This window comes from Scatophagus argus, chromosome 9 (assembly GCF_020382885.2).
Source record: "Scatophagus argus isolate fScaArg1 chromosome 9, fScaArg1.pri, whole genome shotgun sequence".
NCBI lineage: Eukaryota > Metazoa > Chordata > Actinopteri > Scatophagidae > Scatophagus > Scatophagus argus.
The window spans coordinates 26,194,482-26,209,221 of record NC_058501.1 but is presented as its reverse complement, the minus strand read 5'-3'; the positions used below and the strand labels follow the sequence as shown (position 1 = coordinate 26,209,221).

Genomic DNA, 14,740 nt, shown 5'->3' with positions numbered 1-14,740 from the left:
ATGTCATAAATGTGTGTGTGTTCATTTAGCTGCACTGTTTCTAAATCCATATCAAAAATCAGCTTCCAGAAGGAATCACTGCTTTGTCCACTGCTCCTGTGTGTGTTTCACTGCATGTAATTTGCCGGGTGTTGCATGTGTGTGTTCAACTAAGGATGGGTCAAATGCAGAAGAAGAATTCAGTGTGTGTATGTAAAAATATATATACTGTCAATAAAGCTGATTCTTCTTCTTCTTCTTATTCTTTAACAGAAGGAGAATTTTCCATTCAGTGAACTAAAATGAGCTGCAGTTGGATTTTCCTCAGGAGACGGAGTAAAGCAAACAGCTGATTGGACCCGCCGCTGCAGAGGAAAACACGCCTCACTCTGTTGTTTACATGTGAAGTGAGTGTGTAACCCTCCTGGGTGACTAAACTTCTCCAGATGAATTCATAACACTTTGTTTCTTCTTCTCCCAACAGATTTGCAGGTTGTAGGAACATGTGATGAGACGAGTGACTCAGATATTGACGCTGCAGGAAGTGATGCAGTTTGTTGTGTTGTTGAGTTGGTTGTTTCCACATATTAACAGCAGGAAGAGCGACACCAAGTCGCAGTGATACAAACATGATGTCTCACACAGCTTGACTTCTTATTTACTGATGTAAAGTCAAACTCAGACTGACAGTAAACATAAACTGACTGAAACATAAATCAATAAACAAAAAGGAGGGAGTCAACTCGGGCCATCAGATGGTGTACCGGACAACATAAACCAAAGGGGTCCACATACTTTTGGACAGGTAGAGTATTTGGTCATCATGTTGGGTCCTGAACTCTTAAAGACCCATCAGACTGTTTAAATTGGTCAGATCCCAGCTGGTGGTAACTGGGCTACTGAGGCTGCTGAACGTGTCACCGTGGTTACCGTTTCCATGGTGACAGCAGAACTACCCTGAGAACACAGGATGGGAGTGTGACCCAAATACGACCTGTGTGTATGTGTGTGTGTGTATGTGTGTGTGTGTGTGTGCTCTCACAGTGAACTGGATCTGACAGCCTCCCATGATGTAATCCAGGAAGGAATGCATCTTGATGATCTGCAGACAGATGGATAGATAGATACTTTATTGATCCCGAGGAAAATTCAAGACAGACAGAAGATGAATCTTTAAAAGCCATTCAGCTACACCATCGTCAGCTGCTTTCGTTCATCGTCAGTGTCCAGGTGTTTCCCTACTGACAGGTAAGATCCAATCAGATTCAAGCTGGTGTAAAAAGTAGCTGGTGCTTCTGCAGAGAGACGTCTCTGTTTTATGGTGGAACTTAAAGGACCATGTCACCAACTTTACACAGGAATATCGGCCTGTGAAAAGAGGCATTGAGTGTGATGATGTCATAATGATGTCATCACAGCTTGGAGTCTACAAACAGAAGGCTTCTATTACAAACTGGATGTGTGTCTGTATGTATGTGTGTGTGTGTGTGTGTGTGTGCTTTATGCAGAGCTCAATGTGTAGAGACATGATGAGCGCTGACCCCCTTCCCCCCGCCAGATAATGAGCACGTAAGAAGATAAAACTGCAGTGAGGAGTGACAGCACATTGGCCCCGCTGGAGTTTCTTCACTTTCTCCACTCCCTTCTGCTTCACTAATCTGAGAGCTCATTACTTCACACTTCAGATTTTACAGTAAAACAAATACATTTTCAGTTCAGGAAAATGAGCTTCACTTAAAGTAAAGCAAGACATTTGGTTGGTAATAATTATATGAACACATATCCAGCATTAACTAACTGTTTATTAGTGGCATACTGGCTCTTTAGTGGTCATTAAAAAGCACATATTACTGCCTTATTCTGCATGACCGGATTCTACAAGCATAACCTTCTAATTACTGCTTATTGGTAGACTGGATTCTGATGTTGCCAAGATGGTGCTGCACGAGTGGCTACAACAGCTCCTACTCTTGTCATCTGCTCTTCCTCGTTTAAGTACTTCTTACGTAAGTAAGTAAGTTTTTCTTTTTTACATACTTCTCTTATATTTATAACTCTTATGACTTTTTATAATTTTGACGTTTCTTTGCGCTGTGGAGACCAGTGTCACTTTCTGAGTCTGTGTCACGCTGCCACAGCTCTGTTGTTCACAGTAGGAATCAGTTGTTAGCGCTCCGTAACAAAGTGTTGGAGAGACCCGATGAAACTGCCAAGGGCAGATGGTACAGACCCGTTCCCCTGGGGGGGTGTACAATCTCTCCCCAATAAGATGGACCAGCTAGTGGCATTGACTCGGCACCAGAAGGAATAGCGGGAGTGTTGCACCATGTTGTTCAAGGACACGCAGCAAACCAGACAAACTCCAGACACGAACTTCACTCTGGATGGCTTCCAACTGATGTGAGCAGACTGGACAAAGGAGGTCAATAAGAGACAAGGAGGAGGCCTCGCAGTATTTGTGAATGATAGTGTAACTCTAGGCACATCTCTGTCAGGGAGCAGATCTACTGTAGGGACACTAAGCTGCTAGCCATTAGCATGAGGCCATTTTATCTCCCTAGGACTTCTCTCACATCATCACAATGGTGTTTTACGTTCCTCCATCTGCTAAGGTGGACCTGACACCCACAGAACCTCCTCCTTATCTCTGGGGACTTCAACCATGCTTGTCTTTCCTACACTCTACCCACCTTCAGTCGGTATCGCCTGCAGAAGTTCTCTGATGACTCCAAAACTCCAAGTGTTAGTTAAAAAACTCTAAATGAAGTCTTTCTAACTCACAGTATTCATCCACCACTCAGAAGGTTGGTGGTTCAATTCCTGGCCCCTGCAGTGTCCAGGATTCCTCAGGTGATGGCTCTTCCATCACCGTGGTACCTGGTCTCTGGTATCCTCAGCCACCAGCATGTGAATGTGTGTGTGAAAGGGTGACTGCTGGCTTGTCATTCAGAGCTCAGTATGAGTTCAGTCCATCTGCCATTTAAAGTGATGTCTGGCTCAAAATGGGTTCAGTCGTAGTTTCAGTTGGATTTAAAAGTGTTAACTATTTAATAGACTGCATCAGATTTATTATTTTTTTTAATAATCTGACTCTGCCAAGTATCTAAAGATGTCAAATAAATGAGGGGCCCACTGCCTGAGTTGCCCCAACTGCATGACAGAATGAGATCAGAGTTAGCAGCTGGATTACCATTAGATATCACAGGATGTATGGAGGGCGGCACTGCAGCTGCAGGGGGAGGAAACCTTGTTACCTGCAGTTTGTTACACCTGCTCTAATTCTGTCATCTTAACACAAACTCGCCTCAGCTCTTACAACATTCGGTCTCATTTCCTGCTTCCACTCAAACTCTTCTATCATGAGTACATCACAGTCTAAGCCATGTGTTTCCAAGTTGTGCTGCACATCACTCAGTGTCTAGCTTTGCAAACAGCTGCCAACTCATTTTGAAGCAGGAACTCCTCATGTGTCGAGTGTCATGAGGCTAAATGTTATCTGGCTTTTCCCAGACTGTCCTCGCTCAGAGTCTGAGCATCGTCCAGCTTTGTCTGGCAGGAAATGCCAGGTTAGTCTGCCTGCTCAGCGCTACATAATTGGTTCCTCTACCAGTCAGCTACCCAGACGCCATCAGCCTCCACAAAAACAAGAAGAGCAGCACTGACGTTAAGCTTCAGCTTTACTGGAAAGGAATACAGATTTAAACTTTGTTATGGTGTTTAAAACTGTGAAGAAACATGTAAGACACACAAGAAAAGAAAAGATCCAGACTGTCAGAGACAAAAAGAGTCTCTTTTACAACAGAGTCTCTGATGACGACTCATTAAATAATATGACATATGCTCTTGTTTCTCCATAAAGGTTGCAGGATTTCATCTTAATGTTTTTGTGTTACTAAAGCCTTTCAGGATCACTTTGACAACACAGGGAGTTTGAAGCCTCAACATGAAGTTTTATCAGAAGGATGACGCCTGAGGCACAGAGTGAGTTGTTATGGTTTTTTTCACTATCTTGCGCGCAAAGACCAAACTATCATGAGGTTTTCTCATTTTCTCACCATTGTGATTTGAGATATTAAAGAGTGCAGACAACTAAATAAATTTGGTAATTCATTAGGGTGATTCAACTTTGAATCCATGAAGGTTGTGATGCTGTGTAACAGAATGTGATAATCTGATAACCCTTCCTGACATTTCCTCATGGGATGCTTTTTTATTTATGTCTTATAAAACTGTTGGTTTGATCATCTCCATTAGACCAGAGTAAATGAGCTGAGTGAGGAATTGTTGAAATTTTGTTCTGGTGAACAAAACAACTTTTTATGAGGTCATCAGACACATAAATCATCTGCAGAGAAATCAGTACTGTGCAGTACGTGACTTCTGGTGATGATACATTAAGAGTGAAAAGCAGTGGACTCGGGACAGCCCTCTGTGGAACTCGGTATGGAGTTTTTAAACTTTTGTTGTTTGAAAATCAAAACTCACCTTGCATTGGTTCAGGATAACAATCCCAGAGTTCTTGTAATTCTTCTTCTTGACTTTGTATTTCGGATTTATGCAGGGCCACTGCACCTGAGAACACACAAAGTTATTACAAATAAGAACATTATTTTCAGATCATAATAAACAAATGCTTTTCCTGACACAGACAACACTCAGTCTTTGTTGCCATGTCAACATACAGTGGCTGATAGGAAGTTACTTTGATGATCTTGTATAAAATAAACATAACTGAAAACATGCCTTAACCATGCCAAAATATAAATTCATGAAAGAAAGAAAGCTGAAAGAAAACACAGATTCACACCAAAACAATCCACATGGAAATGCTGTGGTGTGGATTTTTGATTTTGGGGTGAACTGTGTCTTTAAGCTGCAGGTTACAAAAGCAGTTAGTAGCTCACACAACAAAATTAAAAAAATGTTGTCCTCACATCAGTCAGCACTGTTGGTCTATGCCTGCAGAGGTTCAGCTTTTCATTCACTGTGTTTGTTAGACGGTAGTATTAACCACCTCTGAGCTGAGGACAATCCTTCAGCTGAACAAACAAGGCCTTGGAGGATTCACACAGCCGTTCAGACTCTGTTCCTGTCTGGAGAGATGGATGAAGGAGGGTTTATCCAGAGCCCTCTGGAGGCCTCAGCTCTGAAGATATCTGGTTTCTGTGCCGCTGGACAGGAGCAGACTGTCAGCTGAGGAAGGAGGCCAATTAATAAAACCTGAACAGAAGAGGGCGAGGGGAGGAGGAAGAGGAGGGGGACGTCACCTGGTGGCCTCCTTCATCCTCTGTCCTCCAAACACAAACTGTCCTTCATGATGGCTGACAAGATTGATTTCAGGGTCACCCGAGGAGTAAGGAGACCTTAACATCTGTGTAACATGATTTACATCCTCAGTCTGTGGCAGTGAAGTCAGAAGACTGATGAAGATTTGGTCTGAGTAGAACAGAATTACAGAATAATATGAGCACAGATTAGAGTCGCCAGTTCAAACTGTGACCACGTGTGAACTATGGTGATTCTCTGTCTTCTTTTCCTGAGTTCTGCTGTAGAATAACAGACAGGAAACATGATGACCTTTAACCTGTTGGATAGAAACTGTGATAATTTTATCCAGTCAGATATTTGTGTGATGTTTTGGCTGAAATCATGTTTTGTGGCCTTTAACCACCAAATTCTCATCGTTCATCTTTGAGTCCAAGTGGATCGTGATGAATTTGAAGACATTCCCTCCATGTGTTCCTGAGACATCATGTTTATGAGAATGGCATGGACAACCTGAACAAATAAAACCTTCAGGGTGAAGTGAAGAAGATCAATAACTCTGTCTTGAAGCCACGTGACAGTAAAATCATTGATGCCTCCATATGAAGCATGCGTGACCTTCTTTGCTATCTGACTTTTTGTCTTGTGTCTTCATCTGACTGAAGATGGATTTAATGTACATTTTTTCAAAGTGAAGGATGCAAGGCCCTCAGAGGGTCTGTGGGTTAATGAAAGTCTGAAACTGAAAGTGACATTGAAAGTCCTTGCCACTGATAAACAGACAGCAGTCTGATGAAGTTCGTGTGCTTTTAGCCATGTGTTGTCACCTTTGCGGAGTTTCTGTAGAAAGCACACAACACGAGCATTTGGAAACAGAACAGCAGTTTGCAGTTGTCTCATTTCAGCTTTATTTTCGACTAATGTGTCTTTATTAGCTCTGCCCCTTCGATGTCCAGGGTCATCACATCACACCAGCAGTCTAAATAGCCAGAGGGAGATAAGGCAGTTTCTTCTTAAAGCTCTCAGGGTCAAAGTCAGTTGCTAAGTCAGATATAGCCACATTAGCAGCTCGGGGTAAGGGGAAGCCAGTCAAATAGTCAGCACTCTGTCTCTCATTCTTCTAAAACCTGTTAGATATCAGAATCAAAGAGCTCAAAGAGACAAAATCAGCACACTCCACGAAAAACAAGACTACAGTCTGTCTTCTAGCTGCTCCGTGAGGCCATGAGGTCATATGTTCACAAACACTGTCAATAGGCTTGTGGTTTCAGAGACTCCTCGACACTCCTGCTGTACCCTCCATGTCTGTGGTTCCTCCTCCTTCACCTCTGACAAGCCAATCTTTGCTGCTTGAGGTAAAACACATCACTTCTGGTGCTCCAGCACAAGAAAGTTTCCACATACTCCAGATTAAAAACTCTAGAACTCTATCTGGAGGTGATGGACTTACTCAGACTACAGGACTTTTAAAATCTGGTTTCATCTCGCACACAAGGAGAAACTTCACACTTTTTTTCTTTTCAATAGTAACATGCAAGCTAATATTAATCTCAAGGGCTGGGATGTTTTCCGTTGTTTGGCAACACCACCAGCTGCTTGGAAAGATAATTTGTCAGGAGGTACGTTCCTGTAGTCTGATGTTACAGGTTTAATCCAGTTTTATTGATGATATTTCGTAGTAGTAGAAGTACTAGTCTGAATACTTCTTCTGCCACACGTTATTGATGGTGTTGCTTTGTGTCTGCTGGCAGCAGAAGTAAAGTGAGCCTTTGTGTACTCCTGCAGAGTGTGTGTGTGTGTATGTGTGTGTGTGTGTGAGTGAGATGGTGTGTCAGAGTGTGTGAACCGTGGTGTCGCTCAGTCTGACTCTCATTGAGCAGATGAAATGACTGATCTGCTGAGGGAGAAAGGCAGCAGAGTGATCAGATACCCCACAGGGCATCTGAACTCAAACTTCTCCAAACTCCATGGAACTCTGTCCAGCCCCAGTCACATTTGTTTCTGACTAATTTTTCCATTTAAAATAATATCATTTGTATTGGTATATTTGTATAGGATGTATGATTGGACAATGACGGTTTAGCGAAAGGTCAATTGGTCACTCGGCAAATCTACTTAAATTTATGTCCAATCAAAACTCACAGTTGTCCCGCCCCCTTCCAGCACAAAAATGATTATTTGCCAATTAGTTGTCAATCAAAAAGTGGCGCTGCTGTCCATCTTGATGAGTCAGTACTGATGTGAGATGAGCAGGAGTTTACGATGGCGACAGATGTCCAAACCAACAAGTGGATTTAAACCTACCATTTTCACCAAGAGTGGGAGACAGAGTTTTGTTTTACAAATCTTAATGACAAGCGTGTGTGTGTCTGATCTGCGGTGCCAGTGTGTCGGTAGGTAAAAGGTGGAGCATCATTTCACCAAAGTCCACAGCAACTTTTCGCGGAACCTTCCTGCTGGTAGCAGTCTACGAAAAGACAAGGTAACGGAGCTGAAGACAGCGCTTCAACGGCAAGCGTTCTCTGTTCACCAAACCAGTGAAGAAGGCCAATTCAGTTACCAAGGCTTCGTTTAAAGTGCCGCACATTTTAACGAAGCGCAAAACGCAAAAAGCCATTCACCGATGGTAGGATCGTAAAGGAGGCCATGACCGCGGTGGCGTGATAAAGTGACATGGACATATATAACAATGATAAGTGAATAAGTAACAATATCTGTATTTGTAGTAATAATAATAACGATGATAATAATATTTTTGTGATGTTTCAGGAAAAGAAAGCTTATTGAGTTTGTTTGTTCGAAATGAGCGATGACAAAAATAAATGTTACAAAACATGAGTAGCTCTCGGCCATTTTTATTTTGCAAAAATAGCTCTCAGAGGAAAAAAGGTTGGAGACCCCTGGACTAGACACTGTGTTGGGCAGACACCAAACACTGCACATCTCCACAAACTCATCATCGTCTCCATGAAGCATGGAGGTGGCAGCATCATGCTGTGGGGGATGCTTCTCAGCAGCAGGTGCTGGAAGGCCTGTAACAGTAGAGGGTAAAATGACTGCAGAAACACTTAGGAATATCCTGGAGAACAATCTGATTAAGTCTGCAAGAGAACTACGACTAACCATATAGCACAACCTGAAACAGAACAGCTGGACACCTACTTACAACCTCCCCTTTCAGAAAAGGAAGACCATTACATCCCTGAGCAAAGACCAGAACATCACGATTTGGCCGGCCGACAAGGGGAGATACACTGTAGTCCTCAACATAACTGAGTACCATGCAAATACAACACCACTCATCAGTGACTGCAACATCTATGAAATTTTGAAACAGGACCTGACAAGCAACTAAAAGAAGAAAGTCATAGATTTTTTACAACATCTGGAAAAGGACAAAACCATCAGCTGCCCAGTCTATTGCCGCCTTTACCCCGAGGGTACCACACCTTGTATATACGGACTTCCAAAGATACACAAGGAAGGAGCCCCACTCAGACCCATTGTTAGCAGTATAAACTCAGCCACCTACAACATCGCTAAATGCCTTGTCACCATTTTAGGTCCACTGGTCGGAAATACTCACTAGAGACTTCACTATCAAAGTCCAGGAACTCAAACAGCAGTATGACTCCCTACACACCAGAACTAATGTCACCCCGTATCAACTCTGCACCTCAGAATCAGAATCAGAATTCATTTATTTATCCCTTAAGGGAAATTCTTATTTGCTGGACCTCTGCCTTATAACCACCCATTTCAAGTACAATGGAGATTTCTACAGACAAAAAGCACTGATGTACAAAGGTTCAGTGGTGTCACCCACTGTGGCCAACCTCTACATGGAGGAGTTTGAAAGCAAAGCACTGAGTTCCTTCAGAGGAACAAACCCTAGCCACTGGTTTAGTCATGTGGACGACACCGGGGTCAAAATCTAAACCCCAAAAGCAGAGGCCTTCACCGAACACATCAACCCAGTGGACCATAACATTAAATTCACCGGGGAGGATCCTAAGTGAAATAAATGATCGTTTCTGTACTGTATGGTGCTCACTGGAACTTGAACACCAAGGTCTAATATCTGGGAAGCATTAAACATGTGTGGCTGTCCAAACCTTGTCAATTCAACTATGAGACACGGAAAACAACACCAAACTTCAACCACTGATGAACAGAATAGATGGAAAAACACTGATCCCAATGTGACAGGTCATCTGAGAAACCCAAGGTCAAAGCACAACATCTCGACACACTTCAAACCCAGCAAAACCCTCAGACAAAGACTGGTCCAAAGACCATCCTAAAGACAGAACACCTGCAGACAAACTGTGACAAAGTTCAGTGAGGAGCGTTCATACACACACACATACACACTCACACACATAGACACTCACACACACATACACACATGGACACACACACACACACTCACAAACACACATACACTCACACACATAGACACTCAGACACACACACACACACACACCATCACAAACACACACTCACACACATAGACACTCACACACACAAACACACACACAGACATTCAAACTAGACTGGTGCAAGAACGTGGACATTGTCTACAGAAAGGGCCAGAGCCGCCTCTACTTTCTGAGGCGGCTGAGGTCCTTCAACATCTGCAGGACGATGCTGAGGATGTTCTATGAGTCGGTGGTGTCCAGTGCCATCACATATGCTGCTGTCTGCTGGGGCAGCTGCCTGAGGGTGAGGGACACTAACAGACTCAACAGAATCATTAAGAAGGCCACCATGTTGTGGGAGAGGAACTGGACTCTCTGACAGTGGTGCCTGAGAGGAGGATACTGGACTTTCCCTCTCACCCTCTCCACAATGTGCTGATCAGCTACAGGAGCTCGTTCAGCCACAGACTCATACTGCCACGATGCACCACAGAGCGACACAGGAAATCATTCCTGCCTGTCGCCATCAAACTGTTAAACTCAGCACTGTGACGGACACACTCACTTATATATACAATGTATATATTGGTTTTCTACAGATGTACATACCTGCATTTTAAATTTTCTTAAAAAAATTGAATACAGTTTTTGTAAATACCTGTACTTTGAGATTTTAGTTGTTGTTTATCCTATCTTTATTGTTTATCCTATTTTTTATACTCCGCACTTTTCTCCTTTCTTGGTCGGGAATACTGCATGTGCAATGTCTGTAAGAACAAGAATTTCCCTTCAGGGATAAATAAAGGAATTCTGATTCTGATTCTGATTCTGATTCACACACACACACACACACACACACACACAGCCCACCTGTCGTCCATCAATGGCTCCTCTCATCTCTTTAAAAGTGGCCTCGAACTCTCCGATGTAGTCATGTTTCCCATTGGAGTCCCAGTCCCACACGGTGCACTGAGAGGACAAAACCATCAGGGGAAGATTTCAGTCACAATAACACAGCATTCAACATGAAAAGTTTCTGATGCTTTCTGATTGCTATTACAGATTAAATTTGACTTTATACACAGCTGAACTTCAACTTTAACTTTATTGTCTCTGGGGTGGAATTTGTCTTGCAGCCAAGTAATTCAATTCAGTTCAATTCAATTTTATTTATTTAGCACCTTATACAATCAAAATTGTCTCTAGGTGCTTCACAGAGACCCAGAGCCTGAACCCCCGAGCAAGCAGACAGTGGCAAGGAAAAACTCCCTTTTAACAGGAAGAAACCCTGAGCAGGACCCGACTCACAAGGGAGAACCATCCTGCTGATAGTCGGCTGGGTGAAGGAGGAGAAGAAGAGGTAGACAGGACAGAGAGGATGAAAGAGAGAGAGAGAGAGAGAAACATGCAGTAAACATCATACATTACAAAGGACAAACATGACAGGTTGTTGTAACTGGAATTCTGAAGACTGTGTATTGTATGTATTTGTTTTTTAGCTGATATGTTGTTTAAGTTAGTTCTAATATCACTACATAGAAGAACAACAGGCAGATGTTGACAGTAGACACTGGGTTTGTCACTGGGTTTGTCAGAGGATGCAGTTCGACATGTAGATCTGGATGGAGAGAAACCTGCAGAAAGATACAGAGAGAGAAAGAAAGGGAGGGAGAGACACAAAACTACGAGGACAACTGGACACACACTTAGTGACAGAAAATAATGAATTATATGTTGATCTGATGAGGGGAGAGGAAGAAGAGGAGAGGAGGTGGGGGAGTAGAGATGGTGGTGGTGTTGAGGAGGAGGTGGGGGAGTAGAGAGGGTGGTGGTGTTGGGGAGGTGGGGGAACTGCTCAGTGGATCAGGTTTGTGTCTCCCAGCAGCATAGGCCTATAGCAGCATAGCTATGATAGAGATTAAAGATTAACAGTTAGTCACACCTGTTCTACCTGTGGCTGTAACTATGGCTACCAGCCCAACACACTTTGTTTGAGGCTAACTATATGCTTTACTAAACAGAAAGGTTTTAAGTCTGAGAGGTGGTGTCTGCCTGTCGAACCCAGATTGGCAACTGGTTCCACAGCAGGGGTGCCTGATAGCTAAAGGCTCGTCCTCCCGTTCTACTTTTATGAATTCTGGGAACTGCAAGTAAACCTGCACTCTGAGTGCTCTCTTGGGAATATATGGGAATATATGGGTAAAAACACAGAGTACCGTATTTTCTGCACTATAAGGCGCACCTAAAAGCCTTAAATTTTCTCAAAAGCCGACAGTGCGCCTTATAATCCGATGCGCCTTATCTATGGATCAATATTGGTCAATCGTGGCTACCGTAGTCAGGGGGCGTGGCCGAAGTAACAGATTTAAGCGCACTGTGGATAAAACGAGAGCACGTACGGTGAATGTTCGCACCACAGGGAATGAGAAGTCGTCCTTCACTGTAGTTCTCGCTTGCCAGGCTAATGGCCAGAAACTACCACCCATGGTTATTTTCAAGAGGAAGACCTTGCCAAAAGACTTTCCAGCCGGCGTCATTATCAAGGCTAACTCGAAGGGATGGATGGACGAAGAAGAGATGAGTGAGTGGCTGAGAGAAATTTACGACGTTAACGACGTTAACGAGCCGGGCATGTTGGATGCCGTATTCGCCCAGCTGTTCAATTCGGACACTGAAGAAGAAGAATTCGAGGGATTCGTGGATGAGGAATGAACTGATAAAGTGAGCTTTACGTGTTTCTTTTGTGTGTTCACAACTGAACAAGGTTGGTCATATTGTGAATATGGACAGTAACGTTTGAGCAACATTGAGTTATTGTTAAATGGTTATTGCTTTGCACTATTTCGAGAGTTACTATATTGTTATTGCACTTACGTCTGAGTTACCGTAACGGTATCAGACTCTTTTACGTGTTTACTGAATCGAGGAAAAGTTCCCGTCCACTACGTGATAAAAATGTTGCACTACCTGTTATACCGTGCTGTTGTTAAAAGATAAACTGTGTTGCGAAAATGCTACACCGCTGACATTACCTCGGGAAAAATAACACAGCTGTTTATTCATTTTGGGAGTGAACGGGGTTGTTATATTGTTATTACTTTGCACTATATAGAGAGTTACTATATTGTTATTGCACTTACGTTTGAGTTACCGTAACGGTATCAGACTGTTTCTTTTACGTGTTTACTGAATCGAGGAAAAGTTCCCGTCCACTACGTGATAAAAATGTTGCACTACCTGTTATACCGTGCTGTTGTTAAAAGATAAACTGTGTCGCGAAAATACTACGTCGCTGACATTACATCGGGAAAAATAATAACACAGCTGTTTATTCATTTTGGGAGTGAACGGAGTTGTCAGAACGCTGGTTTGTATTCTATTAATAAAGTTTGACTGACTTATCTGACTGTTTTGTTGACATTCCCTTTAGCGCAGCTCCATCTAGTGGACGCAAAACGCAACCCGAACCACTGCTGTAGCTTCTATCCTATGCGCCTTATAATGCGGTGCGCCTTATATATGAAAACAGTTTTAAAATAGGCCATTCATTGAAGGTGCGCCTTATAATCCGGTGCACCTTATAGTGCGGAAAATACGGTACTGTGCTACATGTACTCTGGGGTATATAAAAAAATGAGAAAATACTGAAATACATCAAGAGTATTTTTTTCACCAAAAACTTTGTCAGTTCCAAAGTTACATTTCAGTATCAGTAAGTAGCCAAAAGTGTGTGGACAGATGAGCATGTTACGTCATGCATCATGCAGATGCTCAGCTTTGGAGACAGGTAATTGGCTGAACCTGACTGCTAGGATGAAGCCACAGTGAATTAAAACATGTTGACCATTAGCTGGTCCATCGTGACTCCCAGTCGTCCTGGGTGGACTGTGTTGAGTCCTCAGCTGCTCAAAGAAGTTTTACTTAGCACTTCTCTGTTAGATATGATTAATCTGTCCCTAATAAAAGGCTATGTACCCAAGTCCTTTAAAGCAGCTGTAGTCAAACCTCTCCTTAAAAAGCACACACTTGACATAGAGGTTTTAAGCAACTATAGACCAATATAGTTTATTTGAATCTGGCTTTAGAGCTCATCATAGCACAGAGACGGCATTAGTCAAAGTCACAAATGACCTTCTCTTGGCATCAGATGAGGGACTTATCTCTGTCCTTGTACTGGTAGACCTTAGTGCTGCATTTGACACCGCTGACCATTCTATCTTATTACACAGATTGGAACACCTAATTGGCATTAAAGGAACTGCTTTGAGCTGGTTTCAGTCCTATTTATCAGATCGATCTCAATTTATTCATGTTAATGATGCATCGTCCACACTCACAAAAGTTACTCACGGAGTTCCCCAAGGTTATCTGTTCGGGCCAATACTATTCACCCTTTATGTGCTCCACATCAGTCATATTATCAGAAAACACTCCACACATTTTCACTGTTATGCAGATGACACGCAATTGTACTTGTCAATGAAACCAAATAAAATAAATCAGCTCGGGGGCAGCTAGGGGCGAGATAATCTCCTACACAGGATTTGAGAAGAAACTTAAAAAGGAAAAACTGATTAGGTTGACAAAACAACTATCTCAGCTTGATGACTTGTACATTACCTCCCATTCTTCAGAGGTCTACATAGAATATCTTTCTCTGCTGGCAGAATTTGATACAGATCCCACTGTTGAACTCCTGCTCTAGTCCAGGTCTCAATTATATGAACATGGGGATAAGGCCAGAAAATTGTTAGCACATCAGCGGCCAAATTTCTGGATGCACATTGATCTTGGATTAGAGTGAGATATTTCCTATAACTACTGCTACCAAGACATATTCTTTAGACAGTCTGCCTTTTAAACTTTCACAACACAGTTTCACATACCTTGCTGTTCAAGTCACACATAAATTTGAAGACCTTTACAAGGTTAACTTTGCCCCTTTGTTGATCCGAATTCAGGAAGATTTTGAGCGTTGGTCTCTGCTTAATCTATCTGTAATAGGTCGTGACAATTCTGTTAAAATAAATATACTTCCAAGATTCTTTGGTTTTAGAATTCGTCTGTAATAAAAG

General features: G+C 42.6%; 1 protein-coding gene across 2 annotated transcripts in view; it reads right to left on the bottom strand.

The window, feature by feature from the left end:
* Positions 1–14,740, bottom strand: part of cpne4a (copine IVa) — a 43,540-nt gene that overhangs the window by 12,668 nt on the left and 16,132 nt on the right. For both annotated transcript variants that reach the window (XM_046400106.1, XM_046400105.1), the window contains 3 exons: positions 10,536–10,634; positions 4,465–4,551; positions 1,022–1,081 (listed from right to left, as the gene is read on the bottom strand). In XM_046400106.1, coding sequence (XP_046256062.1) covers positions 1,022–1,081; positions 4,465–4,551; positions 10,536–10,634 — 246 coding nt within the window. The remainder of the gene's footprint in view (positions 1–1,021; positions 1,082–4,464; positions 4,552–10,535; positions 10,635–14,740) is intronic.